General features: G+C 61.0%; 7 protein-coding genes across 9 annotated transcripts; 3 read left to right on the top strand and 4 right to left on the bottom strand.

Annotated features, from left to right (window-relative positions):
- Positions 1-170: 170 nt before the first annotated feature.
- ZNF511 (zinc finger protein 511) lies at positions 171-3,994 on the top strand. The gene is made up of 6 exons (XM_039385917.1): positions 171-344; positions 430-503; positions 1,463-1,664; positions 1,753-1,877; positions 2,695-2,880; positions 3,375-3,994. The coding sequence occupies exons 1-6, from the start codon at positions 171-173 to the stop codon at positions 3,442-3,444; spliced, it is 831 nt and encodes a 276-aa protein (XP_039241851.1). The 3' UTR covers positions 3,445-3,994.
- Positions 2,891-6,490, top strand: LOC120322471. Of its 3 annotated transcripts, none has more exons than XM_039385905.1 (5): positions 2,891-3,446; positions 5,088-5,369; positions 5,542-5,611; positions 5,700-5,758; positions 6,122-6,490. In XM_039385905.1, the coding sequence occupies exons 2-5, from the start codon at positions 5,128-5,130 to the stop codon at positions 6,366-6,368; spliced, it is 618 nt and encodes a 205-aa protein (XP_039241839.1). In that variant the 5' UTR covers positions 2,891-3,446; positions 5,088-5,127; the 3' UTR covers positions 6,369-6,490. The 3 variants fall into 3 exon arrangements, with proteins under 3 accessions (XP_039241839.1, XP_039241838.1, XP_039241840.1); XM_039385904.1 differs by lacking the exon at positions 2,891-3,446 and adding an exon at positions 3,896-3,965; XM_039385906.1 differs by lacking the exon at positions 2,891-3,446 and having other exon boundaries at positions 5,278-5,395.
- Positions 6,491-6,779: 289 nt separating this feature from the next.
- ECHS1 (enoyl-CoA hydratase, short chain 1) lies at positions 6,780-8,921 on the bottom strand. Its single transcript, XM_027711079.2, has 8 exons — positions 8,813-8,921; positions 8,125-8,322; positions 7,912-8,039; positions 7,732-7,831; positions 7,530-7,634; positions 7,334-7,453; positions 7,179-7,246; positions 6,780-7,075 (listed from the first exon to the last, which is right to left on the bottom strand). Exons 1-8 carry the CDS (start codon positions 8,919-8,921, stop codon positions 7,010-7,012), a joined length of 894 nt encoding a protein of 297 aa, XP_027566880.1. The 3' UTR covers positions 6,780-7,009.
- Positions 8,922-9,285: 364 nt separating this feature from the next.
- On the top strand, positions 9,286-10,957 carry SPRN (shadow of prion protein). Its single transcript, XM_039385901.1, has 2 exons — positions 9,286-9,319; positions 10,269-10,957. The coding sequence occupies exon 2, from the start codon at positions 10,276-10,278 to the stop codon at positions 10,684-10,686; it is 411 nt and encodes a 136-aa protein (XP_039241835.1). The 5' UTR covers positions 9,286-9,319; positions 10,269-10,275; the 3' UTR covers positions 10,687-10,957.
- Positions 10,958-10,959: 2 nt separating this feature from the next.
- Positions 10,960-14,723, bottom strand: MTG1 (mitochondrial ribosome associated GTPase 1). Its single transcript, XM_027711077.2, has 11 exons — positions 14,596-14,723; positions 14,432-14,496; positions 13,583-13,687; positions 13,415-13,495; positions 13,185-13,241; positions 12,439-12,529; positions 12,293-12,354; positions 12,023-12,119; positions 11,764-11,845; positions 11,551-11,663; positions 10,960-11,464 (listed from the first exon to the last, which is right to left on the bottom strand). Exons 1-11 carry the CDS (start codon positions 14,699-14,701, stop codon positions 11,367-11,369), a joined length of 957 nt encoding a protein of 318 aa, XP_027566878.2. The 5' UTR covers positions 14,702-14,723; the 3' UTR covers positions 10,960-11,366.
- A 338-nt stretch (positions 14,724-15,061) lies between these two features.
- On the bottom strand, positions 15,062-17,701 carry PAOX (polyamine oxidase). The gene is made up of 7 exons (XM_027711075.2): positions 17,557-17,701; positions 16,770-17,262; positions 16,492-16,691; positions 15,981-16,236; positions 15,742-15,854; positions 15,507-15,664; positions 15,062-15,251 (listed from the first exon to the last, which is right to left on the bottom strand). Exons 1-7 carry the CDS (start codon positions 17,699-17,701, stop codon positions 15,108-15,110), a joined length of 1,509 nt encoding a protein of 502 aa, XP_027566876.1. The 3' UTR covers positions 15,062-15,107.
- A 1,640-nt stretch (positions 17,702-19,341) lies between these two features.
- LOC113982644 (lipase member M-like) lies at positions 19,342-25,270 on the bottom strand. The gene is made up of 9 exons (XM_027711076.2): positions 25,166-25,270; positions 24,157-24,274; positions 23,673-23,871; positions 22,737-22,846; positions 22,296-22,441; positions 21,711-21,857; positions 20,687-20,758; positions 19,693-19,758; positions 19,342-19,575 (listed from the first exon to the last, which is right to left on the bottom strand). Exons 1-9 carry the CDS (start codon positions 25,268-25,270, stop codon positions 19,342-19,344), a joined length of 1,197 nt encoding a protein of 398 aa, XP_027566877.2.
- Between the last annotated feature and the right edge of the window lie 598 nt (positions 25,271-25,868).

Below are 25,868 nucleotides of genomic sequence, written 5' to 3'. Positions count from 1 at the left end.
CCTATGCTACGCTAGTCCCCCTCCCGTCCCGTCCCATCCCTACCTGTCCCGCCCGGAAGTGCCGCCGCGGGCGCCGGGAAGCGCGTCCCTGGCGTTGCGCACGCGCAGTGCCCGCGGTGTCGCCGCTCCGCGCTCCCCGCGCACGCGCAGTGCCCGCCCCGCCGCCCGCCATGGCGGCGCTGCCGCTGCCGCCGGGGCTGCGCCTGCGGCTCCGTGAGGGGATCGCGCAGGACCCCGCCCGGGAGCTCCTCCGGGAGCCCCCTCAGCTCCCCGCTCAGCCCCTGCCGCCCTTCACCTTCTCCCCCCGCCGCCTCCGCCTCGGCCCGCAGCACCCGCTGCTGGAGGTGAGGCTCCCCCCGCAGCAGGGGGCTCGGCGCGGTGTTTTACAGCCCTGCCCGCCCGCCCACGGCCCTCTCTGCTCCTCTCTAGGACGGGGACGTGCACAGGCACCTCTACCTGCAGGGCGTCCTCACCAGCCTCGAGGAGGTGGCCGAGAGACCCAAGTAAGTGAGGCGGGGGCTCGTCAGCACGGCTGCGGGAGAGTCCTGAGCCGTGGGGTCCAGGAATGGTTCGAGTGGGAAGGGACCTTAAAGCTCCTCCAGTTTCACCCCCTGCCATGGGCAGGGACACCTTCCACTGTCCCAGGTTGTTCCGAGCCCCGTCCAGCCTGGCCTTGAACTGATCTTGGACATCCTCAAGCTCTCTGGGCAACTGCAGCCGGGGCAGCTCCAACTAGGAGGGCTAAGAATCTTTGCCTTGCTCTTGTATGTAAAATCGAGGAAGTACTTGGAGTGTTGTGTGAGGTTTTCCAGTGGATACCTGTTAAAAAAGCATTGGCACAACATTATCATCCATAACTGCGACTTTAGGGTCAAACAGCACTTATTTATCACTTATTGTTTATTATTCATCAAAGCACCACTTGACAGGATGATAATAGAGATGATCCCGAAGCCATAATTGCAAATAAGAGTAATCAAGTGAAAGTGCTCAGCCATTGGAACGGGCTGCCCAGGGAAGGGGTGGATTCTCCGTCCCTGGAGGTGTTTAAGGACGGACTGGATGTGGCATCAGTGCCATGGGCTCGGAACCACGGCGGGGTTGGATCAAGGGTTGGACTTGATGATCTCGGAGGTCTTTTCCAACCCGGTTGATTCTATGATTCTGTGATAATTGCAAATAAGTTTCCAATGGCACATAAGTTTCTAACTGCCAGCACCATCACGATCTTGGTTCCATTGCACCTGGCATTTAATTTATTACTCATAAAAGATGCCACTGGTGTTCGTCTGGTGGAAGGTGTCCCTGCCCATGGCAGGGGGGTTGGACTGCATGGTCTTTATGGGCCCTTCCAACCCAAACCATCCTGGCATTCTGTGATAAGGTCACCTAGAGGGCCGTGTTCAGCTGACACTGAGGCTCTAACTCAGCTCAAGGCGTGGCTGTCCCGATTTCCCCGCAGGGTGTCCGAGTTCAGCTGCCACATCTCCGGGTGCTGCCAGGTGTTTGACACGCTGGAGGGCTACGAGCACCACTACAACACCCTGCACAGGAACGTCTGCTCCTTCTGCAAGCGCTCCTTTCCCTCAGGGAACCTCCTGGATATCCACATCTTGGAGTGGCACGACTCGCTCTTCCAGATCATGGCCGAGAAGCAGAACATGGTGAGTTGCCGTGCCCAGCCCTGGGCTCAGGGCTGGAGTGCACTTGTCCCTTCCAGTTAGGTCTTTTTTCCCCCTCCTTGCCTTTCAGTACAAGTGTTTGGTGGAAGGCTGCCCGGAGAAGTTCAAGAGCAGCAAGGACAGAAAGGATCACTTGGTGACTGTGCACCTTTACCCTGCTGACTTTCGGTTTGATAGACCCAAGAAAGTGAAAAGGTAACTGCAGAACTTTCCTCCTCTCCTATGAGGAAAGGCTGGGAGAGTTGGGATTGTTCAGCCTGGAGAAGAGAAGCTTTGGGGTGACCTAATTGTGGCTTTCCAGGGCCTGAAGGGAGCCTGCAAGAAACATGGAGAGAGACTATTTCCAAGAGCCTGGAGTGCCAGGACAAGGGGGAATGGCTTCAAAATGAAATAGAGGAGGTTTAGATGGGATATTGGGAAGAAATTGTTCCCTATGAGGGTGGTGAGGCCCTGGCACAGGTTGCCCAGAGAAGCTGTGGCTGCCCCTGGATCCCTGGAAGTGTCCAGGGCCAGGTTGGATGGGGCTCTGAGCAACCTGGGCTAGTGGAAGGTGTCCCTGCCCATGGCAGAGGGTGGAACTGGATGAGCTTTAAGGTCCCTTCCAACCCAAACCATTCTGTGGTTCTAAGTGAAATGTGTCCTGCTCCCAATACTTGAGGGAGCAGCAGGCTGAGGATGGGAGAGCAGAGTGGTTTGGCCAGCCAGGGATGAAAAGGTAACGGTCACCTGTGGCATCAGTAGGTCAGCTAAAGGACAGTCCTCAGGGAATTGATCCTGTGGAATGAGTTGGGCTTTTTGGAGTGAAGAGAAGGACCTGGGGAGAGAGCTGTGTGTATTCATTAAGTAATGGATACTTAAACAGAAACTCACACAAGCCCCTCTCTCTGGAGCCGAATCCCTGTGCCTCCGTGCACTAACTCATCCCAGCTGGATTTGTTTCCTCATGAAATATCCTTGGCTCTGGGCTTACGTGGCAGCCACTGAGCCAGGATGTAAAACTGTGTCCCTGCAGTGTCCCCAAGCACACGAGCTGTCCCGCGGAGCAGGGCCCCAGCGTGCCCATGGAGGTGAGCGTGGAGACGGCGGAGCAATTCCAGCTGGACCCCATGGAAACAGGGCCTGCTGAGGACATGGAGATCCCTCAGCCTGCAGCCAGCCCTGGCCCCTCGCTGCCAGAGAAACGGCTCTACAGATCCAGGTCTGTGCTTTGGCCTCCACGGGCCAGAGAGTCTTACCAGCCCTTGGCAGTGCTCAGTGTGTTCCTGTGCTGAAGATAAAAGAGGCAGGAATTCCATGCGTGTTTTCAAAGGCATTTTTAAAAGAGGAAAGTGTGGAAGGGCAGAAGAGGCCACTGCAGTGTTGGCAAGGTCCTGTTAGTCTGCCCACCCAGGATCTCTTCCCGGGGTATTGCAGGATGGTGCTTCTGCTCTCCTGCTCCTCACAATCAACCACTGCAACTGCCCAGTTACTACCTTTGGTAACACTTACACGTGGTTGGAAAAAGGGGAGAGGCCTCCAGAACAGGAATATGTGGAATACACAGGAAAGCCAACCAGGATTTCACCCATTTTTTTATTACTTTGTTCATTTAGATGTTCTGCTCTTTCCACTCTGGGAGCTTAAAATGCCACACAGAGCATCGCCATGAGGGATAGGCTATTAATGTGAATCAAAGTCTGTCTCCCTTTCCAGGATCCCATCCACAATTTGCTTTGGACAAGGTGCCACCCGAGGATTTAAAGGACCAAGGAAGAAAGTCTGAAGGTCAGTGCAGCAGATTTGTGCAGGGTGAGCAGATGTGGGGCCGGTGCCGCCCACGCCGTGGCCGAGCAGGGATATTTCCAGTTCCCACTCCACACTGGGAATAAGCCACCCAAACCAATTAAAGCTCCACCAGCATTTGAACATGGGTTCGTGATGTCAGATGGAATTGGGCCAACCTGACTGAGTTCAAGATTTTAGAAAGGGGAACTCAAAATGTGTGGCGAGGTGTTAAGGAAACTGTCCTGCAGCTGAGACTGCACAGGATTGGGTGTTTTATTTTTTTGCCTTTTGGAGGAAAAAACCAGATTCAAGAAATTCCAAGACAAAATCTGCTGACTGCATGGAAGCTGTGAAAAAAGAAAACAGGGCAAAAAAGGTGTTGGTCCTTAATTCTGACCTTCTCCATCTTGCTGAAGTCTCCTCTGCACCCTGGATCTCGCTGTGGAACCCACAAGAAAGGTCTGTCTGGCCCAGGAGAAACATTTCCACGGGGAGTTAAAATAAAGTGACTTCAGCCAGGTGAATAAATAAAAGGAATTTTTATAAAATTGCTTCATAGAGAGTTTAAATGGCATTTTGAAGGCAGAGTCAGATGTGCAAAATGGACCTCCCTCCTTTTGCTCCCAATACCCCCAAAATCAGGTTGGGATGGGAGTTTTCCCTCTTGCCTCTCCCTTCCTTTGTAATCTCGTCCTCCTGGGAAAAATTAAAAACACAGAGCCAGGCTCAGAGTGCTGCCACTGGTCTCGGGGTCCTGGTGAACCCTGACACTCAAAATTTATCCATAAAGGGAAAAAAAGAGGTTGCTGGGACGATGTTTATCCAAGAAGCTTAGGATCTATAATTGCATTTTTTCCCTTCCCCCTCTGTATGAGGAATAGAGGATAAAAGGGGCTTTGGAAAATCCTTGCAAATGGGAGCAGGGAATGATGTTTACGGAGATGCAGGAGATTTCCCAGTGAGTTTTAAAAAGCTTCGCTCTGTTTAAAACTCAGCCGGCTTGTCCAGCCTTAATCCCTGCTCCTGGAGTGCTGTCTCCAGCAGGCAAGGATCCCATATCTGCCCAGGGACATCTTTCAGCAGGGACCAAAAATCACTTTCCCACACCGGGAGCCCCTAATGAGGGTTTTTTTCCCCCCACTGGGGTATCTGGGAATGGGACTCAGGCCCCACGTCACTGGAGATGCCTGCAGGCTTTGGCACGTGATGGTACAAAGGTCAGGCAGGAGCAGCCCAACCCTCCCTTACGGGTTCAGGTCCACAAATTTTGACCTGGGCATTCCTTTTTCCCCCTGAGTGCCTGCCCTTGCTAATGGAAAACAAACTGAACTTGCAATTACAGCTGCAGGGCTCGTGACTGGTCTCTTCTGGGACACCTGCTTTTCCCAGAGTCCACGGACAATGAAGTCTGTCCCAGCTGGAAAAAATCCTCTCAAGCCAAAACTTGAATTTCCCTTTTTTTTTTTTTGTTTTAAACACACGCACAGAGCTGATCCATGCAGGGAAATGGGGTGTCACCCATCACAGCTGGGGAGAAGCTTTGGACTCGCTCACGCTTCTAATTTCTGAGGAGAAAAAGATGTGTTGGGAAACATTCTGGAGATGAAAGCCCCCAAATCACCTCTTTCACTCCTGTTGCAGGAGAGCTGAAGGCACTGGTGTGGTGGAGGTGGATGCCAGGATGGAGAAGCAAAGGGAAGGGTCACAGCTGAGCCGGGGACATGCAGGAACCAGGCAGCTGTGCCAGCAGAGAGGTCAGAGAGGGTCTCCCCTGCAGCTCCCCCAGAGCACGAGGGAGCAGCTCCAGGCCAGAGGCCACCACCTTTGTGGGACACCTGGGAGTCTCCCTGAGCAGCAGGAACTGGCACCACCCGGGGACACGAGGGACGGGCGGGCACGAGGCCGGGCAAAGTGCACAGCCAGGTGTGGTGAGAGGCAGCCATGGAGGGGTAGGTCCTGCCAGCCCCAGCGGGCACAGGGGGTGGGCAGGGTGGGTGCTGGGGGTCAGGGGGGAGCGGGGGGCACAGGAACTGGGTGCAGGGTGTGGGGCAGCACCGGCCACATGGCTCTTGCCACTGTGTCTCCTCTGCTTCAGCCCAAGGCTCTGCAGCATCACCGTCCTGCTGGGCACTGCCCTCCTCCTGCTGGCACCCAGCAGCACCCAGGTGAGCCACCCCTCTGCTTCACCCTCCTGCTGTCCCCTCTGATGAGCAGGCCCACCATGAGCGGTGCCACCCCCCTCTCTCCCTGCAGGCTCTGAGCAGCTCCGGGCGGAAGGGCCTGCCCACGGACCGGGATTTGGACAAGGAAATGTAAGAGGTGGATGTGCTCCCCACACCTTCAGGCTTGTAAAAGCCAACAGAGCAACACCCCAAAATGGAAAGCGTTTCAGGGGGGAATAAATTCCCCTTGGGCTTTGTGCCCCCTCAAAATTAAGAGGCTCCCAGCTCCACCTTCTCCCCCATATTGCCCAAACTCCCCAGGCATCTAGCCCCAGCTGGTTTCCCTATTCCTTTGGCTAAATTAGCCCATTTGCTCCCCAAGATACTAATTTCTGCTGCCTGGGGTGGGGGGGAAATCTTGCCAGGGTCCCTGACCTCTGATGGGGTGGAATTCCCCTGGGGCAGGGTGGTATTTAGCAACCTTTCCTCGCTGATTTTGCTCCCCTCTTCCAGCATCCCGGGTGTGGACGTGCTGGAGGAGTGGGAGCTCTCCGAAGAGGTGAAACCAGGTAGAAAGGCTGTGTCCAGAAGGGCCTGGCCCCCTCCACAAGTCCAGGTAGAGCCAGAGGAGGATCGAGATCACCTCCACCACCCCCAGGACGACGCCAGGAAGGTGGATGTCCGTGAGCCACCCCGGATGCTGTCCCTGCAGGTGCAGAATGGCCCAGAGGAGGACCGAGACCATCTCTACCACAGCTGAGTGCAGATGTGCCCAGACTGTGAAATGAGGGGTGGGAGCTACCCCTGGGGCTCCCTGGGGGGACTCATCCTTCCCTACCCACCCTTGAGGCCCCCCCAATAAACCCACTCCCCTCTCCAATGTCCTGGTGGGCTCCTCATTGCTGCCAGAAACCTGCTGCTAAGTACAGGGCCCTAAACCTGAGGGATCCCCCTGCTTGGGATTGCCCCAAGACCCCGAGCAGGGTGAGGATGATGCCCTGGGACGGGTGACTCAGTGCCACAGGCTGTCCCCTTCCCGGGGGACACACAGATCTCCATGAGTCTGCTCTTGCCCAGCCCAGCGTCAGAGAGCAGCGTGACAGAGTGGAGGGTCTCAGTGAACCCAAACCTTTCCCAGCTGAGGCAGGACCTCAGAGAAGGACACCCCATGTCCCAGCAGCACCTAGAAAATGTTTTAATAGCAAAGGCAGAGGTGGTCCCCACTGCTGGTTGTCACCCCAAGCATTGCTCGCCAATGGGTCCCAGTCCCCTCCACGGGGTAAGGCAGAGGGGCAGCAGGTGGCTGTGGGGACCTGCACCACTCTGGGGATCTGCACATGCCCGGGGAACTTGCACATCCCTGGGGACCTGCACATCCCTGGGGACTGCAGCTCCTTGGGCTCAGCTGTCGGTGAATTTTGCCTTGCGCTTCTCCACAAAGGCTGTCATCCCCTCTTTGCGGTCATCCTGGGAGGAGCAGAGAGGTGAGGTTTGGGGGGCTGTGGCAGCCCCACTATCCCCCCACCATGGGGCTGATCCCCCCCCCCACGGGGCAGATCCCTCTACTCACAGTGGCAAAGGTGGCGTAAAAGAGACGCTTCTCTGTCCTGTTCCCCTCTGTCAGCGTCGTCTCAAAGGCTGAGAGCAAGGGAGAAGTTGGGGAGACCCCTCTGCCTGGCCCCACAGCCCCCCCAAGGGGTTCCCAATTGGCCCCCCAGTCCCTACCAGCATTGACTGACTCCTTGGCCAGGGCAGCCACCAGCTTGGAGTTGCTGGCGATCTTCTCAGCGCAGGCGATGGCCGCGTCCAGCAGCTTCTCCACGGGGAACACCTTGCTGACCAGACCTAGGATGGGCAGTGGGAAGTGGGGGGTGGCTCCCTGCTGGCCCCTTGCAGTGCCAGGGCTGGCCCACGCCTCTACCTGCCTCCTTGGCCTCCGCTGCTGAAATCCGGTCCCCGGTGAGCACCATCTCCATGGCCAGCGACTTCCCCACCGCCCTGGTGAGCCGCTGCGTCCCGCCAGCACCTGGATGCATGTAGGGAAGGGGAAGGTCCAGAGAGGGATAGCTGGGTGTCCCCACTCCAGCCGGGATGGAACCCCCTGGCCGGTGCCCGCCGCTCACCTGGGATGGTTCCCAGCAGGATTTCGGGTTGCCCGAACTGCGCCTTCTCCCCGGCATAGATGATGTCGCACATCATGGCCAGCTCGCACCCGCCACCCAGCTGGGGCAGGGGAGGCACAGGGGGGTCAGGGGGTGGCACTGGGGGGTCAGGGGGTACAGGGAGAGGCGGGGGGCACTCACGGCGTAGCCATTGACAGCGGCGATGATGGGTTTACGGACCACGGAGACCTTGTCCCACCCGCCCAGGAAGGCGCCGTTGTAGCACTCCTGGAAGGTTTTATTCTGCATCTCCTTGATGTCCGCGCCGGCTGCAAAGGGAAGTGGGCTGGGACACCAACTCCTCCCCCGACCTTCCCCAAAATTTTGGGATGGGGAGAGGCGTCTTCGCCCTACCTGCAAAGGCTTTCTGGCTGCCGGTGAGGACGATGGCTCCCACCTGCGGGTCACTCTCCATGGCCTCCAGCGCCTGCCGCAGCTCGGCCATCAGCCCCTCGCAGAGCGCGTTCAGCGCCTGCGGACGGTTCAGCTGGATCAGCCCCACGTTCTTCTGCGCCCCCGTCTTCTGCACCAACAGGTACTGGAACGTGGACCCTGCCGCCGCCCCGGCACCGGCCCGTGAGCCCACCGGCTGCCGGGCACGGGGTGAGACCCCTGACAACCCCTGGCCAGGTCCGGCCGCCGCCCCGCGCTATATTAAGGCGACCTTCACGCCAGCGGTCACCGGCAGCCGGCGGGGACGTGTCCGCGGGTCTCGGCTCGGGGGAGCTGCCGGTGTCACCCTGCCCTGGGCAGGTGCAGCCCCGGGACCACCCTGTGCCGGGACGGCGAACCACCGGTACCGGGGCATGGCGCAGGCACCCTGGGACCTGCTGCACAGCCCAGGGACCGCGTGCCCGGTGCTGGGACCGTACACGGAGCAGGGACCCCGTCCTGGTGCGCAGCCCAGGGACCACGTGCAAGTTGCTGGACACACGCCCGGTGCTGGGACCGTGCCCGGTGCAGGGACCCGGTGCTCACCACCCCCTCCGGCCAAGCCCACCCCCGCCAGCCCCCGGTGTCATCCCCGTGCCCCGGTGCTCACCGGCGCTGCAGCCCCGCGTGCCGGCGGGGTTGCGGAGCGGCGGGGGGGGCCGTGCCCGGGGCAGCGCGGCGGCGGCGGGACGGAGGAGGGCTCGCAGCGCGGCGGCCATGGCGGAGCGCGGCAGAGCGGCCCCACCCACCGCGCCGGCCCCGCCCCTCCCGCCGTCGCCCATTGGCTGAGACGGCCCCGCCCCGCCGTTCGCCATCCCCATTGGCCGCGGCGGCGCCGCGGGGCGGGGCCGGGACCCCCGGTACCGCTGAGGGGGCACCGGGCCCGCCCCCAGCCCGGCGCGCGGGGGGTCCCGCCGGTAGCGCCGCCGAGCCGGGGGGGCCGGGCCGCGGGATTAGCGGGGCTTAGAGCCCCGGGGGGGAGCGCAGGGGGGATTCCCCCGCCGCCCCCCGCGCGTGGGGTGGGGGGTGTGCGGGGGGGCGCGGCGGGAGCGCGGCGGCGGCGGGAGCGCGGCCGGGGAGGAGCGGAGCGGAGCGAGCCGGCGGTGCCCCGGGCCCGGTGAGTACTCCGGGTGGGGAGGGCGGGGGGGGGTGAGTGTGCCCCGCGGACGGGTGTGCGCGGGTGTGCGGGAGCGTCTTCCACAGGGCTGTGCGGGAATGTGAAAGCATCATCCACAGGGATGTGCGGGAATGTGCGGGAGCGTCATCCACAGGGATGTGCGGGAATGTGAAAGCATCATCCACAGGGATGTGCGGGAATGTGCGGGAGCGTCATCCACAGGGATGTGCGGGAATGTGGAAGCATCATCCACAGGGATGTGCGGGAATGTGGAAGCATCATCCATAGGGATGTGCGGGAATGTGCGGGAGCATTATCCGTGTGGGTGTGCGAGAATGTAGAGGAACATCATCCACACGGCTGTGCGGGACCATCATCCACAGGGGCGTGCGGGAATGTGCGGGAGCATCATCCACAGGGGTGTGCGGGAATGTGCGGGAGCGTCTTCCACAGGGCTGTGCGGGAATGTGAAAGCATCATCTACAGGGCTGTGCGGGAATGTGAAAGCATCATCCACAGGGATGTGCGGGAATGTGCGGGACCATCATCCACAGGGGCGTGCGGGAATGTGCGGGAGCATCATCCACAGGGGTGTGCGCGGATGTGCAGGAGCATCATCGGCAGGGGTGTGCGGGAATGTACGGGAGCATCATCCACAGGGGTGCGCGGGAATGTGCGTGTGCGGGCGCGTGCGGGAGCACCATCCGCACGGGTCGGGGGGAGCATCGCCCACACGGGCGTGCGGGAGCGCGCGTGGCTGCGTGTGCAGGAGCATGTGCAGGAGCATCACCCACCCGGGCGGGGGGGAGCGCGTTTATGCAACCCGTGCGCTGCCGCGTGTGCGGTGACACGGGCGTGCGCGGCCCCGGCACCCGCGGGAGCGAGACGCGGCCAGGCGCGGCTGAGCGGCGGGGCTCTGCCTCCATCCCTCCCTCCGTCCCTGCGGCAGGTGCGGGATGCGGCGGAGCGCGGCGGCGTGCTGGGCGCTGGTGCTGTTGGCCGCCGCCTTCTGCGACACGGCGGCGGGCAAGGGCGGGCGCGGCGGCGCCCGGGGGGCGGCCCGCGGAGCGGCGCGGGGGGCGGCCCGCGCCCGGCCCAGGGCGGCCGTGCCCCGGTACGGCTCTGCCGGGGCCGCCCTGCGCGTGGCCGGGGCGGCGGCGGCGGGGGCGGCGGCCGGCGTGGCGGCGGGGGCGGCCCTGCGCCGGGCGCGGCTCTCCGGGGAGCTGCAGGCGGGGGACGGCGTCGAGTACCGCGACGGCAACTGGACGGCGGCCGCCAGCGCCTGGACCTCCGCCGCGCCCGCCGGGACCGCGCCGGGCCGGGCGCTGCCCTGGCTCTGCCCGCTGGCCGCGCTCCTCCGCCGCTGATGGATCCCGGGGGACCCGACCGTGCCCGGAGCACCCAGGACGCCGCGAGGACCGGGCGCCCCACCGGGGGCTGAGCCCCGCGCCCCGGGATAGCAGCAGCTCCTGGGGCTGTGCCCACCCACTGCCAGCGGGGCAGGACCCCCGCGGGAGCCCCTCCACCACCTCCCCCCATGCCGTGCCAAACCCCGCCGGCTCGGGCACCCCTTCGCACCGCGCCTCTGTCCCTGGCCTCGCGAGGACGAGGAGGCGACAATAAAGCTGGACAAAAGCAGGTGTGGCTGGATGTGGGACAAGGGGCTCTGGGCAGGACCTTGGGATGGCCACCGCCCGGCCCCCTGCCCACACAGGCTTTATTTCAGGATGGAGGTCCCTGAGCAGGCCAAGGCTACAGCAATGAAATGGCTCCCCAGGGATTTTGGCCCAGCCGGAGGCACCAGCTCTGCCCCAGGCCCCCTGGGGTGGGCACAGCTCCCCATGGAGTGACACCACAGGGCAACCTCAGCTGCCACCATCGGCATTCTGTCCCTCCGGCGCTTTGCCTGGAACCAGGAGCTGCCCCAGCAGAGCCACTTCAATCACACACCAGAGCTCCCCGTTGAGGTGTCCCCAGCCCCGTGGGGCACTGGGGTGTCCCCTGCCCGCACAGCTGCAGGCAGTGCCTCTCTCCCCCGGGACAGGTCTCAGTCCAGTGTCACCCTGCCCAGGCGTCCCGCTCGGAAGTCCCGCAGGAACTCATAGGCAGCGGCCGTGTAGTTGAGCATCGTCACGTTGACATTCCCTGGAGATGGCAGTGGGTGCAGAAGGAGGGTCAGCAGGGACCCCCAGATTCCCAGCCCTGTGCCCCAGAGCCCCCCAGGCACTCACCTGTGCCCGTCAGCACCGTCACCTTCTGCGTGCGGCCCTGGGCGAGGGCCACGTGCTTCAGCACGGGCTCGATGTGGTCGCAGGGCTCGCCCAGCCCGTAGCGCTGCACGTACCTGCCGGAGGGACAGCTCATCCCACACTCCCCACAGCCTTCCCGGGGATGGGGCCTCCACAGCCCTCCCGGGACCCCTCCCCGGCTCCCCTGCAGCTCACCCGAACTGCTGCTGCTTGTTCAGGGTGTACAGCAGGTAGTCAGCCATCATGTCCTCCCCCACCATGTGGTCATGGATGGCTCCTGGAAAAAAGGGTCAAGCCCCAGTTCCCCCAAGCCCTTGCTGAGCCCTGGCCAAGCCTCCTGCCATCCCTGTGGCACCCAGGGGCCCTGAGCAGCAGACTCCCACCCTGGCCTCAGGCACCAGGCCCGAGGCCACGTCTGGGGACTCCCCCCAGCCAGCCACGGCCTCCACCTCACCACACAGTGCCAGCTTCATGCCCGTCTCCACATCCCCCAGCTTCGGGGGCAGCACACCAGGGGTGTCCACCAGGTACATCAGGGGCTTCTCGCAGACCTGGGGGAGGCAGCGCTGGTAATTAGCACCATGGACTTCCACGTGGCTAATGAGCTGACGTTAAGGTCCTGCTGGAAAGGGGACCTGAGCAACCCTGAGATCAGTCTGTGGGCATCAAGGTCCAGGATGTGGGAGGCAGAGCCCACCCAGCCACTGTGCTGCAGGGACAGTACCTGGATCCTGGTCAGCACTGCCTTGGTGATGCCCGGCTCGGCCCCCACCACCGTGGCTTTCCCTGGGGGAAAAAGGGACATGGTTATGAAAGCAAGGGACACTGTGCCCCACCTCCTCCCCAAGCCCTAGCACCACAGAGAAATACCCTTCTTGAGGTGCAGCCTCCGCAAGGAGTTGATGAGCGAGGATTTGCCCACGTTGGGCACACCAATCACCAGGATGTTGAAGTCGGAGCTCTGGAAGCCAGGGAAACACGAGCAAGGAACGCTGGTTATCAGCCATCCACCCCAGCAGTGAGGGGCAGCAGCCACAGCCAGCATCCCCCAGGGTTTGCTGGCAGTTCTGGCACGTGCAGGAGCTGCCTCGTCCCTCGGCTGGAGAGGGAGGTGACCCTCCCTCTGCTCTGCACTGGGGTGGCCTCACCTCAAGCACTGTGGGCAGTTTTGGGAACCACAGTATGAAAAAGATTTAAAACAGAGAGTCCAAAGGAGGGATATGGGAATGGGGAAGGGCCTGGAGGGGCCACACAAGGAGGGGCTGAAGGCACTTGGTCTGTTCAGCTGGAGGAGACTGAGGTCAGACCTCATTGGGGTATGGAGCTTCTCTCTGGTGACCAGTGACAGGACCCAAGGAAATGGCTGGAGCTGTGTCAGGGCAGGGTCAGGTTGGATCTCAGGGAAAGGTTCTTCCCCCAGACCGTGGTGGGGCACTGAACAGGCTTCCCAGGGCAGTGGGCACGGCCCCAAGGCTGCCAGAGCTCAAGGAGTGTTTGGACAATGCCCTCAGGGACAGGGTGGGATTGCTGGGGTGTCGTGGGCAGGGCCAAGAGTTGTCCTGGATGATCCTTTGCGTCCCCTCCAGCTCAGGATATTCTGTGACTCTGTGTCTCACCTCGGCCCTGTGGTAGCGTGGGCCCTCAGCCACCAGCTGGGCAACCAGGGGGACGATCTGCAGGGAAACAGGGACAGGGGCTGGCACTCTGCAGCAGCCACAGACACTGTGCCAGGGGGCTGAGCAGAGGACTTGGGACAGCTGGAAAAGAGGATCACGCCGGAGCAGCCACCTGGGGCCCTGAAGGCTGGGAGCTCCCAGGGAGCAGGGCTGGGCTGCAGCCCCGTTACCTTCTTGACCCCGACATCGCGCTGGCAGTCGGTGAACACCACCTGCGGGCACCCCTGCTCCTTCAGCCGCTCCAACACCGCCTGCGGGGCACGGGAAGAGCCTCTGCTGTCACCTCCCTGTGCCGCCACCGCTGCCCCCACCCAGCCCAGCCCTGCCCCGGCGCTCACCGGCTGCCGGCGGGGATCAGCCAGGTCCATCTTGTTCAGCACCAGGACGTGCGGGCGGATGCCCAGAGCCTCCTTCAGCGCGGGGTTACGGCCCGACACCGGGATGTGGCAGTGCTAAGGGCAGCAACTGGAAACAGCCATGGGAGAGGGGGGACACGGGGCTGGGGAGGGAGAAGGCACGCTCTGGAGGGAGAAGAGGTGTCTGGAGAGGGACGAGGGGTGGTCTGGAGAGGGACGAGGAGTGGCTGGAGAGGGAGAAGGGGTGCTCTGGAGAGGGAGAAGAGATGCTCTGGAGAGGGAGAAGAGATGCTCTGGAGAGGGAGAAGGAGTGGCTGAAGGGGGACAAGGGGTGGCCTAGAGGGAGAAGAGGTGGCCTAGAGGGGGAAGAGTGGTCTAGAGGGAGAAAGGGTGGTCTAGAGGGAGAAGGGGTGCCCTAGAGGGAGAAGGAGTGACTGGGGAGGGAGAAGGGATGCTCTGGAGAGGGAGAAGGATTGCTCTGGAGGGAGAAGAGGTGGCTGGAGGGGGACAAGGGGTGGCCTAGAGGGAGGAGTGCTCTGGAGCGAGAAGGAGTGCTCTGGAGGGAGAAGGGGTGGTCTGGAGGGAGAAGGGGTGGTCTGGAGGGAGAAAAGGTGGCTGGAGAGGGAGAAAAGGTGGCTGGAGAGGGAGAAAAGGTGGCTGGAGAGGGAGAAAGGGTGGCTGGAGAGGGAGAAAGGGTGGCTGGAGAGGGAGAAAGGGTGGCTGGAGAGCGACAAGGGGTGTTCTGGAGGGAGAAGAATTGCTCCGGAAGGGGAGAAGGGGGTGAGGGAGATTTTTTTTTTTTTTTTTTTTTAAAGCGGGTGCGGAGGATATCCGAGCGTCGTGCACCTCCACCAGGCAGTCAGCGCGGCGCAGCGCCGCCTGCATCTGCCGCAGCCCTGCAACAACAACAACAGCAACAACAAAACAGCGCCGGGGTGAGCTCGCCCCTCTGTCCGTGCGTGTGTGTGCGAGGAGGGCTCAACCCACCACCTCACCTTTCGCCATGTGCCGCGGGAACCAAGAGGCCACATCGCGGCCGCCGAAGTCGAAGCGCTCCCGGAACGCCCCGGCCGCCCTCAGCGGCCCTGCCCACACCCTCATGGCCTCCGGCGCGTCACTTCCGGCGCGACACCGGAAGGGGCGGGACTCGCAGCCATGGCGGAAACGCAGCCTCAGGGGGGCCCGGGAGGCTCGGCGGCATCTCCCGGTGGCCCCGGCACCCCCGGCGCCCCCGGTTCTGCTCCTCAACCCGGTGCGACCGCCTCTACCCCTCAGCCCGCCCCGCAGCCCGGCCCGGCGCAGGACCCGCTGGACGACCCGCGCTACACCATCTCCAGCACCAACTGGTATTAAAAACCAACACCGCAGCCCCTTCGCCAGGAGGAGGATTAGGATTGGAAGAAAAGCCTCCGCGGGCGCTGGCGGCTTCTTAATAAAAAAAAGGAGACCGAGCGGCACAAAAAGGCAGCAGCGAAGCAGCGGGCGCGTTTATTTGGCCGCCCCCCCCTCAGGGCTGAGGAGGAGGAGGGATGGGAGGCTGGAGGAGGTGGTTGAGCCGCTCGGCCTCCCGCCAGCCCGAGAGCAGCGCGCCGTGGGTGGTGGAGTAGAAGGTGCGGTGCGTGGCCTCGCCGGCGAAGAGGAGCTGCAGGGGCTGCGGGCGGGGCGGATGGTGAGCCGAGCCGTGACAACCCGGCCTCGCCCCCCCCGAGCCACCGGGGGGGCATCGCCGCGGAGACACCGGCGAGCGAGTGCTCTCCCTTCCCCAAACTTTAGGGAAGTGGGGTTGCCCCCACCGCCGTGGAGCTCGGCAGGTGAACACCCCCCCAAAGGGTGGGAGCGGTGCCGCTTCCCTGCGCTGCTGGAGGTGCCCTGTCCCCCCGCCCCGCTGCATCCCCTGTATCCTCACCCGGGGGTCCTGGGGGTCCTCGGGCAGGGGCTGTGCCAGCACGTCGATGTCGTCCCCGGAGCTGCCGACGGCCACGTAGCTGTAGGAGCCGCGGGTGTAGGGAGCGCTGTGCCAGCGGGACCGGAGCACGCTCCTGGGGGCCGGCAGGCTGGGGTTCCCTGCGGGGAGGGCATTCGGGGTGGGATCCCGAAAATTCCCCGGGGGTTGGGGCGGGCAGGGAGGGCGGGGGCGGCACCTGTGAGCCTGCGGAGGAGGCGGGTCATGGCGCTGAGCACCTCGGCGTCGCTCAGCGTCTCCATGTGCTCCGACTCCTTCCCCGCGATGAAGCCGCAGAGGACGTGCCCGTGCCTGGGCAGGGGACACAGAGCTCAGAGCTGCTGCTCGCTGGGGCTGTGGTGCCCTCCCTGCCCCACCTCATGGGCCACCAGCCACCCAGAGCAGGCCTGGGAGACGCCCCACATCCCCCTCACGTACTGCTCCGGGGGCTGGAGGACCACGAATCCGATGAGCTTCTTGAACCAGTTGGCCTCCAGGTCGGCGCTGGGCTCCTCCAGGGGCGACTCGTCCTCCCACACCACTTCCAGGAGCTGCTGCTCAGGTTCCCAGAAAGGCTGCTCGAACTCCAGGAAAATCTTGTTGTTGGTGCCAAAGCCCAGGCGGCGAATGGCCTCCACTTTCCACTCGGGAAGGGGAGGCTGGAAGAATTCCTGGTGGCGTTCCTTGAGGAAACCTGCAGGCACAAGATTGGGCAGGAGATTGAGCAGGAGATCAAGCAGCTCTGAGCCGGGTTCCTAAATGGCATCTGAGATACTCTGCCCTCCACAAGTCCCTTCCCAGCCTCCCCTCTCCCACTAGAATTCCCATCTGAGAGGCTGGGAAGGGGTTTGGGCAATCCCTCCCCTCCACCTGCCCATCTCCAACCCTGCCGGCTGGTCGGAGGGGACAGGCAGGGCAAGGAGAAGGGGGGGTGCCCTCATTTCCTCACCCAGCGGGACAGTGATGATGACGTGGTCGGCGAGAAAGGCGTCCCCATCTTCACACTCCACCCGGACAGGGAAATCCCTGGAATCGTCCCCTTCCTCGCAGAAGGACCCTCGCCACCAGATGGTCCTCACTGGCTTGTTGAGCAGGACGGTGCCCTCGGGCAGAGCCGAGAGGAGGCGCTCGGACAAGCTGCTGTAGCCGCTGCGGGAGGAGGCGCTGCTGGGGACGGGGTGGCCCCCGAAAGGCTACTCGGCGTCCCCTGCGGAGCCCCGCGCTTACCCTGGGAAGGTGCAGTCCAGGCCGGGCAGCGACACGTACTCCCCGAAGGGCTCCAGAGCCACCAGGTCCATGCTGTGGGTCCCGCTGATGCAACACTCCAGCTTGAGGCAGGCGGCGAGCACGGCCAGCTGGAGCCGCCGGGCCTCCTCCACGCCCCCCGCCATCGTGGGCACCCTCCGGGCGATCTCTGCCCGCAGGTACTGGCCCACGCTGGGCGCCGGCGGCTCCTTGGACCCCTGGAAGGCGCGGGTGGAGGCCAGGAGGGCGTAGAAGAGGTCGCGGGCTTCGCTCACCGCCTTAGGGCTCAGCACCCTCCCCGAGCTGCTGTAGGTGACGGAGGGCAGCGCGGGGTGTCCCCCCGCCTCTGCCTGCTGGTTCTCCTCCAGGGCAGCCTCCGGACCCAGCAGGCCGTACTGGGAGGCCAGGCAGAACACGGGGTTCCCTGGCGAGGGGCCGTGGATCCAGTGTGCCCCCATCTCCGCCAGCCCCGACGCTGCCGGGAGGGAGGGACGGGCGGTCACCCCGAGCCATGCGTGTGGCAGGACCCCCAACCCCACGTGCCCCCCTAAAACAGCGGACCCGCCTCTGCCCCAGCCTGCGCTGTGCCACCCGTGACGGGCTCCCGTTTGATCCCACTCCGGAGGGGCCCCGCGGGGTCGGGGGTCAGGTGCAGCTTCCCCATCCCGGTACAGCCGCCCCAGCCCGGTGCCCCCGCCCCAGCCCGGGCCCGCCCCCGGTGCCGCCCATCCCGTGTTCCCGGTGCCTCCCCGGGCCCCCCCGGCCGTACCGAAGGGGCGGGTGCAGACGCGGCCCCCGGGCCGGGCCGCCGCCTCCAGCAGCCGCAGGGAGCCGTGCCCGCGGAGCCGCCCCGCCGCCCCCAGCCCCGCCAGCCCCGCGCCCACCGCCACCACCCGCCGCCCGCCGCCCTCCATGGCCGCCGGACCCGCCGGACCCGCCCCCGCCGCCGGCACCGCCCGCACCACAGCGCACCGCCCCCGGGAGCGGCAGGGAGGGAGGGAGGGAGGGAGGGTGTACTGAGGGAGGCAGGCATGGAGGGAGGGAGGGATGGAGGAAGGGATGGAGGCATGGATGGATCGATGGAGGGACTGATGGATCGATGGAAGGATGGATGGAGGGGTTGATGGATGGGTACCCGTAGGTCCCGGTGCAGCGATGAACCAGCTGCCTGTGCCCATGGAGGGTGGGAGAACGCTGCGGTGGGAAAGGGGACCCCTCCTGCGGTGGGGGCAGCCCTGAGACCACCTCCCCACCCTCCTCCTCTCCCCATCCCGCTCCTGTAGCCACCTTATGCCGCTCGTCCCGCTGTCCTGGCCCTATACATCTCAGCAGCTCCGGGCAGAGCTGCCCCCAGTGGTCCCACTCACCTGGGATTTCCAAACCCTCGTGGACACAATAAAGCTCTCTATCCCCAAGGCTGGCTGGTGTTGTTTTTGTCAGTGAGCATTCCTGGTGCCTGCCCCCCCGGCAGTGGTGAGGTACTGGGATGGTCCCAGCTGGGACCCCCAGAGCACCCACTGTGCCCCAGCCACCGCCAGCTGGGTCACCCCACTACACTCCTGCTGGCCTGGCAGCCCCCTGGAAAATGTTCACATGCAAGGAAGAGCCAGGGGTGTCAGAGCTGTGGTGCAGGCTCCTGAAATCCTCTTTGAGCATTTATTTTGGAGGGATTTTTGCCAGCCCCGGTTTTGCAGCAAGCAGCAGGATAGGAATGTGTGCTGGGGCCATGCATTGCCTTGGAACATCAGCCTGGTGGCAGCTTCCTGGGGGGAACAGTGGCCCTGCAACCCAGCCCCAGCCCAGGGCATTTGGGGTCACCAGCTCCTAGGGATGGGAGGGGAGGGCAGGCATTCCCAGAGTGTTAGTGCTGATGACACAGGGACAGCCAGACAGCCATCCCTGGGGACCTCTGGTCACCAAATAGTGCGGGTAAGTGTCTGACTTGTCCCAGCAGAGTCCTGAAACCCCTCCAGATGGAGACTTTCCAATTCCCTGGGGACCTGTCTAGGTCCAACGTGAATCCCCCTGGGCTGTGACCTGGCACCAGGCCCCCTCACTGCTGCTGAGAAACACTTGGTCTTATCCATCCCCTCCCTCCCTTTCTGTGCCATGGTTGGGGGCTGCTCTCACAGCCAGACTCTGCAGGCCCAGCTCCCTCCCACCTCCTCATGGGCTGGGTGCTCTAATCTGCAGCCTGGGCAGCCACAGTGGGGTCGTGGCAGGGTCCCAGGATCACCACCATCACCTTGGGGCCCTTCCAGCAGGCTTGGTGGCTCCTGCCCACCCTGACACCTCGGCTGACCCCTGTGGTGCCCTGTCTGCACGGTGCCACTGGTCTTTGAGGAGGTCTCAAGCAAGCAGGACAAACCCCAATGACCAAGGGATGTGTGGGAAGCACCATCACCGCAAGCATGGCAGACCAGCAGGAAGGAGGGGACAGTAGGGACTGTCCCAGCAGGGACTGTCCCAGCAGGGACTGTCGCATCATGTCCTTGGGCTGTCCCAGCTGAGGGAGAGGGGCCAGGCCACCAGCACCTCCCTGGGAGCCACCACTCTACCGGGAGCCCTCCATCAGCTCCAGGATGCTGCTGTAGAGGCGCCTGGGGGCATCCAGGCCCCAGACAAAGTCCCAGTGGCACCAGTCGGGGATGTGGGTGTAGGAGACGAGGTGGGCGATGCGGGGCAGCAGCAGGCGGACATCCCTCCAGTCAGCTGCCCAGTCCTCCCCTCCCGACCACACCGCTGTGGGCACCGGCATCTCCTCCACCTGGTAGAAGGGTGGTGTATCCTGGAGGGACACAGGGAGCTCTGAGGAATGGCTGTCGTGGTCAACCCCTGCAAGGCAACCCACCCCTGCACCACCCTGGCATCTCCAGCTGCCAGCGCTGCTCCTGCAGCCTCCTACCTGGTGGTACACGGCGGTGTTTTTGCTGCCATAGTCAAAGGCTTTGAATTCTCCTGATTTCACCACCTGGGAGGAGAGGGTAGATCTGTGTGGGAGGCCAGCAAGTGCCACTGTGTGGGTCCAGCACCTCCCAGCCCCCTTAAAGGCCCACATCATGAGAAGGTGCTTGGAAGGGGTTTGGGCAAGTCCCTGCCCTCCACTTGCCCACCGCCAACCACGCCAGCTGGCTGGGGACAGACAGGACAAGGAAAGGTGTCAGTGTCCTCACCCATGGGATGTTGCAGGAGGAGGTGGCACCCCTGCAAAGCCAGACTTTCCACCCTTTTTAACAGGGTGATGTTTTGGCCTCCTGCTCCATGTCTGTCCCTAGCTATGGGTTGGCAAACTGAGGTGTTGCATGTGACTCCTTGGCTGCCCTGGTGCCACACTCTTCCCTCTGAAAACCTGCTCATCACCAGCTGGGTGTGCAGGATGCTGCTGGATCTCCTTTAACAACCTTTTATGCCTTCCCTGTTGCCTATAATTTGGCTCTGCAAGGAGGCACAAGGGTGGGAGTCTCCAGCCTGATCCGGTTTCCAGCAGGGCCAACGCTGCAGCTGCAGCAGGACTGGCAGAGCCCAGGCTTGGGGTGTCCAGGACCCCTTTGGGCAGGAGGAGATGCTCTTGGGTCCCGCTTTACCTCCCTGTCCAGGTCTCCCAGGCTCTCCTTGTAAAGCCTGGTTTCACCCACCAACACCAGGGTGCCCCCAGGCTTGCTGTGCCCATCCCTCCCCTTGTCCTGCCTGCCACAGTCCAGGGAGTACAGCCTGGTGTCCCCACAGGGCAGCTCATCCTGCATCCAGCACCTCTCCTGTTCACCTGATTTCTTGCCTTTACTTTCTCAGGATCTGCCAATATCCAAGATTCCTGAACTCTCACATCTGCCCTGGACACACCAGACTCCCTATGAAGGGCCCATCCCAGGGATGAAGCATCTGTGTTTCAGGGAACCTACCTGGGCCCAGTGAACTATGTTTTTGACAGAGGTCCCATCTGGATAGTGGGATGTGTACACATCCAGCCGTGTCTGCAAGGAGAAATATCCAAGCTATCATTGCTTTCCAACGGAGGGGAGCGAGGGTGGCACTGCCAGGTGATGTGTTTCCCAAAGCAGCCACTGCTGAGTCGTGCTGCCTAGAGAGCTGGGTCAGGCTTAGGAACATGATTTTCATTAAAAAAGCCGGGTCAGGTTCAGAAATATGATTTTCATTAAAAACCTATTGCTCTAAGGCAGCACCAGCAGGAGAATGATGGGGATGAAGGATGGAGGATCCCTAGTTCCATGAGGTGCCTTGTCTGGGCTCAGGGACAGAATCACAGAATCACAGGATCAGTTAGGTTGGAAAAGACCACTGAGATCATCAAGTCACACCTGTGACCCAACACCACCTTGTCCCCCAGCCCAGAGCACTGACTGCCATGTCCAGTCAGTCCTTAAACACCTGCAGGGACAGTGACTCCACCACCTCCCTGGGCAGCCCCTGCCAACATCTAATCACCTTCTATGTGAAAAAATTCCTCCTAATGTTCAACCTAGCCCTCTCCTGGTGCAGCTAAGGACTATGTCCTCTTGTCCTGTCCCTTGTTCCCTGGCAGCAGAGCCCGACCCCCCCCGGCTCCCCCCTCCTGTCAGGGACTTGCAGAGCCAGAAGGTCCCCCCTGAGCCTCCTTTTCTCCAGGCTGAGCCCCCCCAGCTCCCTCAGCTGCTCCTCGTAGGACTGTGCTCAAGACCTCAGGAACTACCTGTGGTCACCCAGATGCTGCTTCAGCACCCTTGGTGTGGGTGGGGAGGAGCAGGGGCTGCACCCCAGGGGTACAGGGGTGGCCACAGGGACAGGCAGCCCTAACTCAGAGGTGTTATCAAGTGCCACCTGGCCACTGACATTCACCCAGCAGAGCCTGGGGACTTTTCCTGCCCTGGGAGAAGAAGTGAGAGAGGGATCTGGCTCCCCCGTCCCCTCCTTGCCTGACACACCCACCATGTTGAGGTTCTTCTCGTTGAAGCCCCCCAGCAGGAAGAGGAGGCTGGCGCAGGGTTTGTGCAGCAGCCTGTGCGTGCACAGCTGGGGGAGGAACCTCCACACCCTCCTCATGCGCAGGGTCGCCTCCGTCCTGCCCAGCAGCAGCTGCGGGAGCAAAGGGCAAGGTGGATTTCCTGCATTCCCCTTCCTGCCCTCCTGCTGTGCAGAGATGTGTACAGCTCATTGCAGGAGCTGATTGAACACACACCGGAGGAATTAAGATTGAGGACTCCCCTCTCTCCCCCCACCTTCCCCGAGCACTGGATCCATTTTCCACTGCCATTAAAATCAACGTGGCACAGCTGCTCTTTTCCAGGTGTTTTGTCCAGGAATTCAACAAGTTTCATCCTACAGATGGAACATCTGAGTTCATCCTACATGAACTCAGCTAAGTGACCATCCAGGACTGCATCTGCACCTGATCGTGTCTGTGCCAATAAATCAGCAGGAATTAGCTGTTTTCTGCCACATCAGATGTTGTGTCTGGGCATGAACCCTTTCCTAGAACAGGTGAGGGCAGGAGGGCATGGAGCAATCCCTTACCGAAATCATCTTGAGATTCTTATCCAGAAGGAAGGATGTTTTCATGAAGGGACTTCTGCTGTGATTGGCTGTCACCACAGGAGCCAGGGCAAAGAACATTTTGATTTTCTCAGCCAGTTCGGGCATGGCTGAGAACGCAATGAACGCTGAGAAAAGAGAAAAACAACCTCAGACTTGGTCCATCTTTCTTCTGGGTTTGCTCAGACCCAGATCTGTTTAGCTGGCATTATCTGCAGCTGGAATTCTGACATCTCTTGCCACCTTCCCGCTTATCATTAGTGCAAGAGAGGAGACAACACCTTCACCCCTGTGGCTGGAAGTGGCTGATGAAGCACTTCAAGGGATGTTAAACCTGCAAAGATGGACCTCTCTGCTTTCCTCTGACAGACACCAAAATGAACTTTTTCAAGGCAACGTGGTGTGGAGCCCCCAGGAACTCACCGATGGTGCAGCCCTGGGAGTAGCCAACGTAGTAGAGCTGCTTCTGCCCAGTCCTCTGCAGCACAAAGTCCACCATGGCCGGGAGGTCGTACATGGCCATCTCGTGAAAGCTGTAACACAGGAAGGGTGTGCTGGCTCTGGAGCAGCACCAGAACAAGCTCCCCTGTGAGCTTTGGCTGCCTTGCATTGCCTGGCTTAACATCAGGGGCTGATTTTCCAGGAGAAAATTCCTATGAGCTGGCTGGAACTGCAAGGACCTGAAGGCCTCCCTCCAGCCATGGCATCATCCTTCCCTGAAAGGGCTTAGTCCTCTGTGAGCAGTAAATAAACTGTGCAGAGCCACCCTGCAGATCCAGAGCTGGATCCCACCAGGATAACAACTCCTAGGGATGCTCTTTCCCAGACGGGAGTGGAGCACCAGCTCCTGCCCCTGTATGCCTGTTAGTGAGATGTGGTGAAACACAGACTTGCTCTACCAGGTTTTTCTGCAAGCATGTCCGTGAGCCTGGAAAATCCAGCACTGCTCTGAAGATTGGCTCTGGAGAGGCACTACCAGCTTAAAAAGGCCATTTGTGGGGACAAGGTTTCTGTGGACAATGCCTAGGAGGAGGGGAGGTGGCAATGATGCCTGTGGGCAGCTCAGTGGCGTCCCTGTGGGTGCCCTGGCACAAGGCTGATGTCTCTGCAGGACGGGTGTCCCCAGCAGGCAGCAGAGCCCTGTGCTCTCGGCAGCTGCAGGGAGATGCTGGCACTGTGTCAGCAGCAGGTCTGCACAGATACCTCCATCCTCCCTGGATACACCACCAGGAGCTCTGGGACAGGCTGTGCCCGGGGATTAGGTGCTCTGACTTGCCTACTTGGAGGCACCCACCTCTGCCTTGAGGTTAGTGACAGGCAGGGATGTTTACCAGGCTTTTGTAACACGCTCCAGCCCACCTGAAATCCCAGAATTCAGCCTGGTCAGCTGAAAGGTGCTCGTGTCTGCGGGACCAGCTCGTTCCCCGGCTGTTTGCCAGCCAGACGTCATAGCCAGAGTCTGCCAGGATGAAGCCAAGGCTGTTGTTAGCCAGATTTTCCACCCAGTGGCTGCCTTCTCCGAATATCCCGTGCTGGAGAAACACCACTGGCTTGGCCCCTGGGTGCAAAAGAAAGAGCACATTTCCCTGACCCAGAATTTTTCTATTTACTCACCCCAAATTAAGGCCAATAAAGCCTCTCCCTTGCACTGCCAGAGGACATACAATGTGCATTTTGATGATGTCTCCTGGTGTTACAGCTTTGACTGCGAATAGGAGAAATCTGGTGGATTTGGTATTTTTGCTTTACCAACAAATACTCTCCTGGCCTGGTAAGGTTCATCCCTTCACCTGCTCATGTTCAGGGTTATTTTTTGCAGGTTTTGAGGGAAACAGAGCTGTACCTCTGCTCCTTGGCTTTTCTCTTCCATGAGGAATTCTGTTCAGGCGGACGTAGTAGCCGTCCCGAGTCAGGACTTCATACTCCTCACTGGGGTACCCTCTGTGGCAGATGATTTGGCTCTGGGGAAAGAAAAACCCAGGTGCAAAAATATCCATAGCCCAGGTGTTTATCTGACTCGAAGAGCACACCCCTCATCTACTGGGATGCCTTTGGAAAACCCAGGTGGGGTGTGGCAGTCGGGACATTGCTTTGCCCGGGGTGTCTCTGGGTCAGCTTTTTGTGAGAGAGGAGGCTCTGTCCCGACCCCACTCCCGCCCCGCTGTGATGCCCAAGGGAAGAGGAGATGCTCAGTCTCGTCGTGCCTGTGAGCGGGAGGGCTGCTGCGGGGTTTGAAACGGCTCCAAACCCGGAGGTTGAAGCCTAAAGGATTTACAGGCGGCTGCCAGCGGGGGCAGGAGGTGTCACGCCGCGCCCTGAGCTGATATGAGGGGCAGATAAGGTGGTGCATCGAACCTGCCCAGCTGGGCTGACTGGAAGGGCAATAGGATAAACTCCACAGGGTTTGTTGTGCGGCTCCTGAGGCTCTGCCTGAGCTTTATTTATGCTGAGAACTCCCCAGCTCAGGAAGTTTCCATCTGGTGAAACCCAGCTGAGATCCTGCCTACACTTCGCTGTGTCCCGAGGTTGGCAGGAGGGGTTAATGGCAGCCAATTTATCGCCCACATCTTGGGTCGACCTAAACCCACCTTCAGAGACTTCCAGGACTCACCTGGACGTGGCCCTGAGCAACTTGCTGCAGCTGCAGGACAGGAGCCACGCACAAATCCCTACCCTCTGGGAAGACATCTGGCCAAATCCAGGCCGGGATTATCCCCTTCTCTGACTGCCCTGCCGACAATCACACTCAGTGCTGCCGTACTGCCCCCTCCACGTATGTACCCCAGCCCTCCCTCCCCCAGCTGAGCGTCCCCAGGCTTCCCGAGTGGGAATTCAAAGCTCTCCCGACTCACAGCGTTCATGGAAGCCTCGGGATTTAGAGCCTTTTTCTGCTCGCAGGCGTCTTTGGAGTTCGTGGGTGCTTGTACGAAAAACAGGACTGCAATGAACAGCCACATCTTGTGCCTGTGTAAATAGTAATAATGGCAATAATAACAGGAAGAATAATAGCAATAACAACAACAATAAAAACAATAACATGAATGTTGTTATTATTGTTGTCAGTTATTATTATTATTATTATTGAACATTGATATAAATGTCTGTTTCCAGTGTTGCTGATTACTCTTATTATTAAACACTGCTATAAATGTCTGTTTCCACTTGGTTATGATGTGTTAAGTTTCTCATCTATTTGAAGACCATATCAAGGCCTGGGCTGGGGAAGGGGAGGGGATTCCCAATTTCAGCTTCCATTACATTCTACACAGGGCTTTTTACACTCCTCTGTGCAGACAGGATTGGTACTAGGCAAGAGCCTTTCTTATATTTTTAGTGGTAAAAAGAAGAGAACCAGCTCTATAATACAAGAAATAAAGTGCTAGAAAATACCATTGGGCCAGTTGTCACGCAGAGGGAATTAATCCAAAGGAGGAGTTTATGCTACAGAAAGAGCATATTTAGGTTGGCTGGGCTGTGACTATATCTATATCTATACTTTTTCTGTTTCTCTATTGCTTAGCTTTTGTACCCAAACCCCACTATGAACTGAAGGAT

This window comes from Pipra filicauda, unplaced genomic scaffold (genome assembly GCF_003945595.2).
Source record: "Pipra filicauda isolate LSUMZ 115617 unplaced genomic scaffold, ASM394559v2 scaffold449_size645428_pilon, whole genome shotgun sequence".
Lineage (NCBI taxonomy): Eukaryota > Metazoa > Chordata > Aves > Passeriformes > Pipridae > Pipra > Pipra filicauda.
The sequence above is the reverse complement of the archived record's forward strand: the minus strand, read 5'-3'. Positions and strand labels throughout refer to the sequence as shown.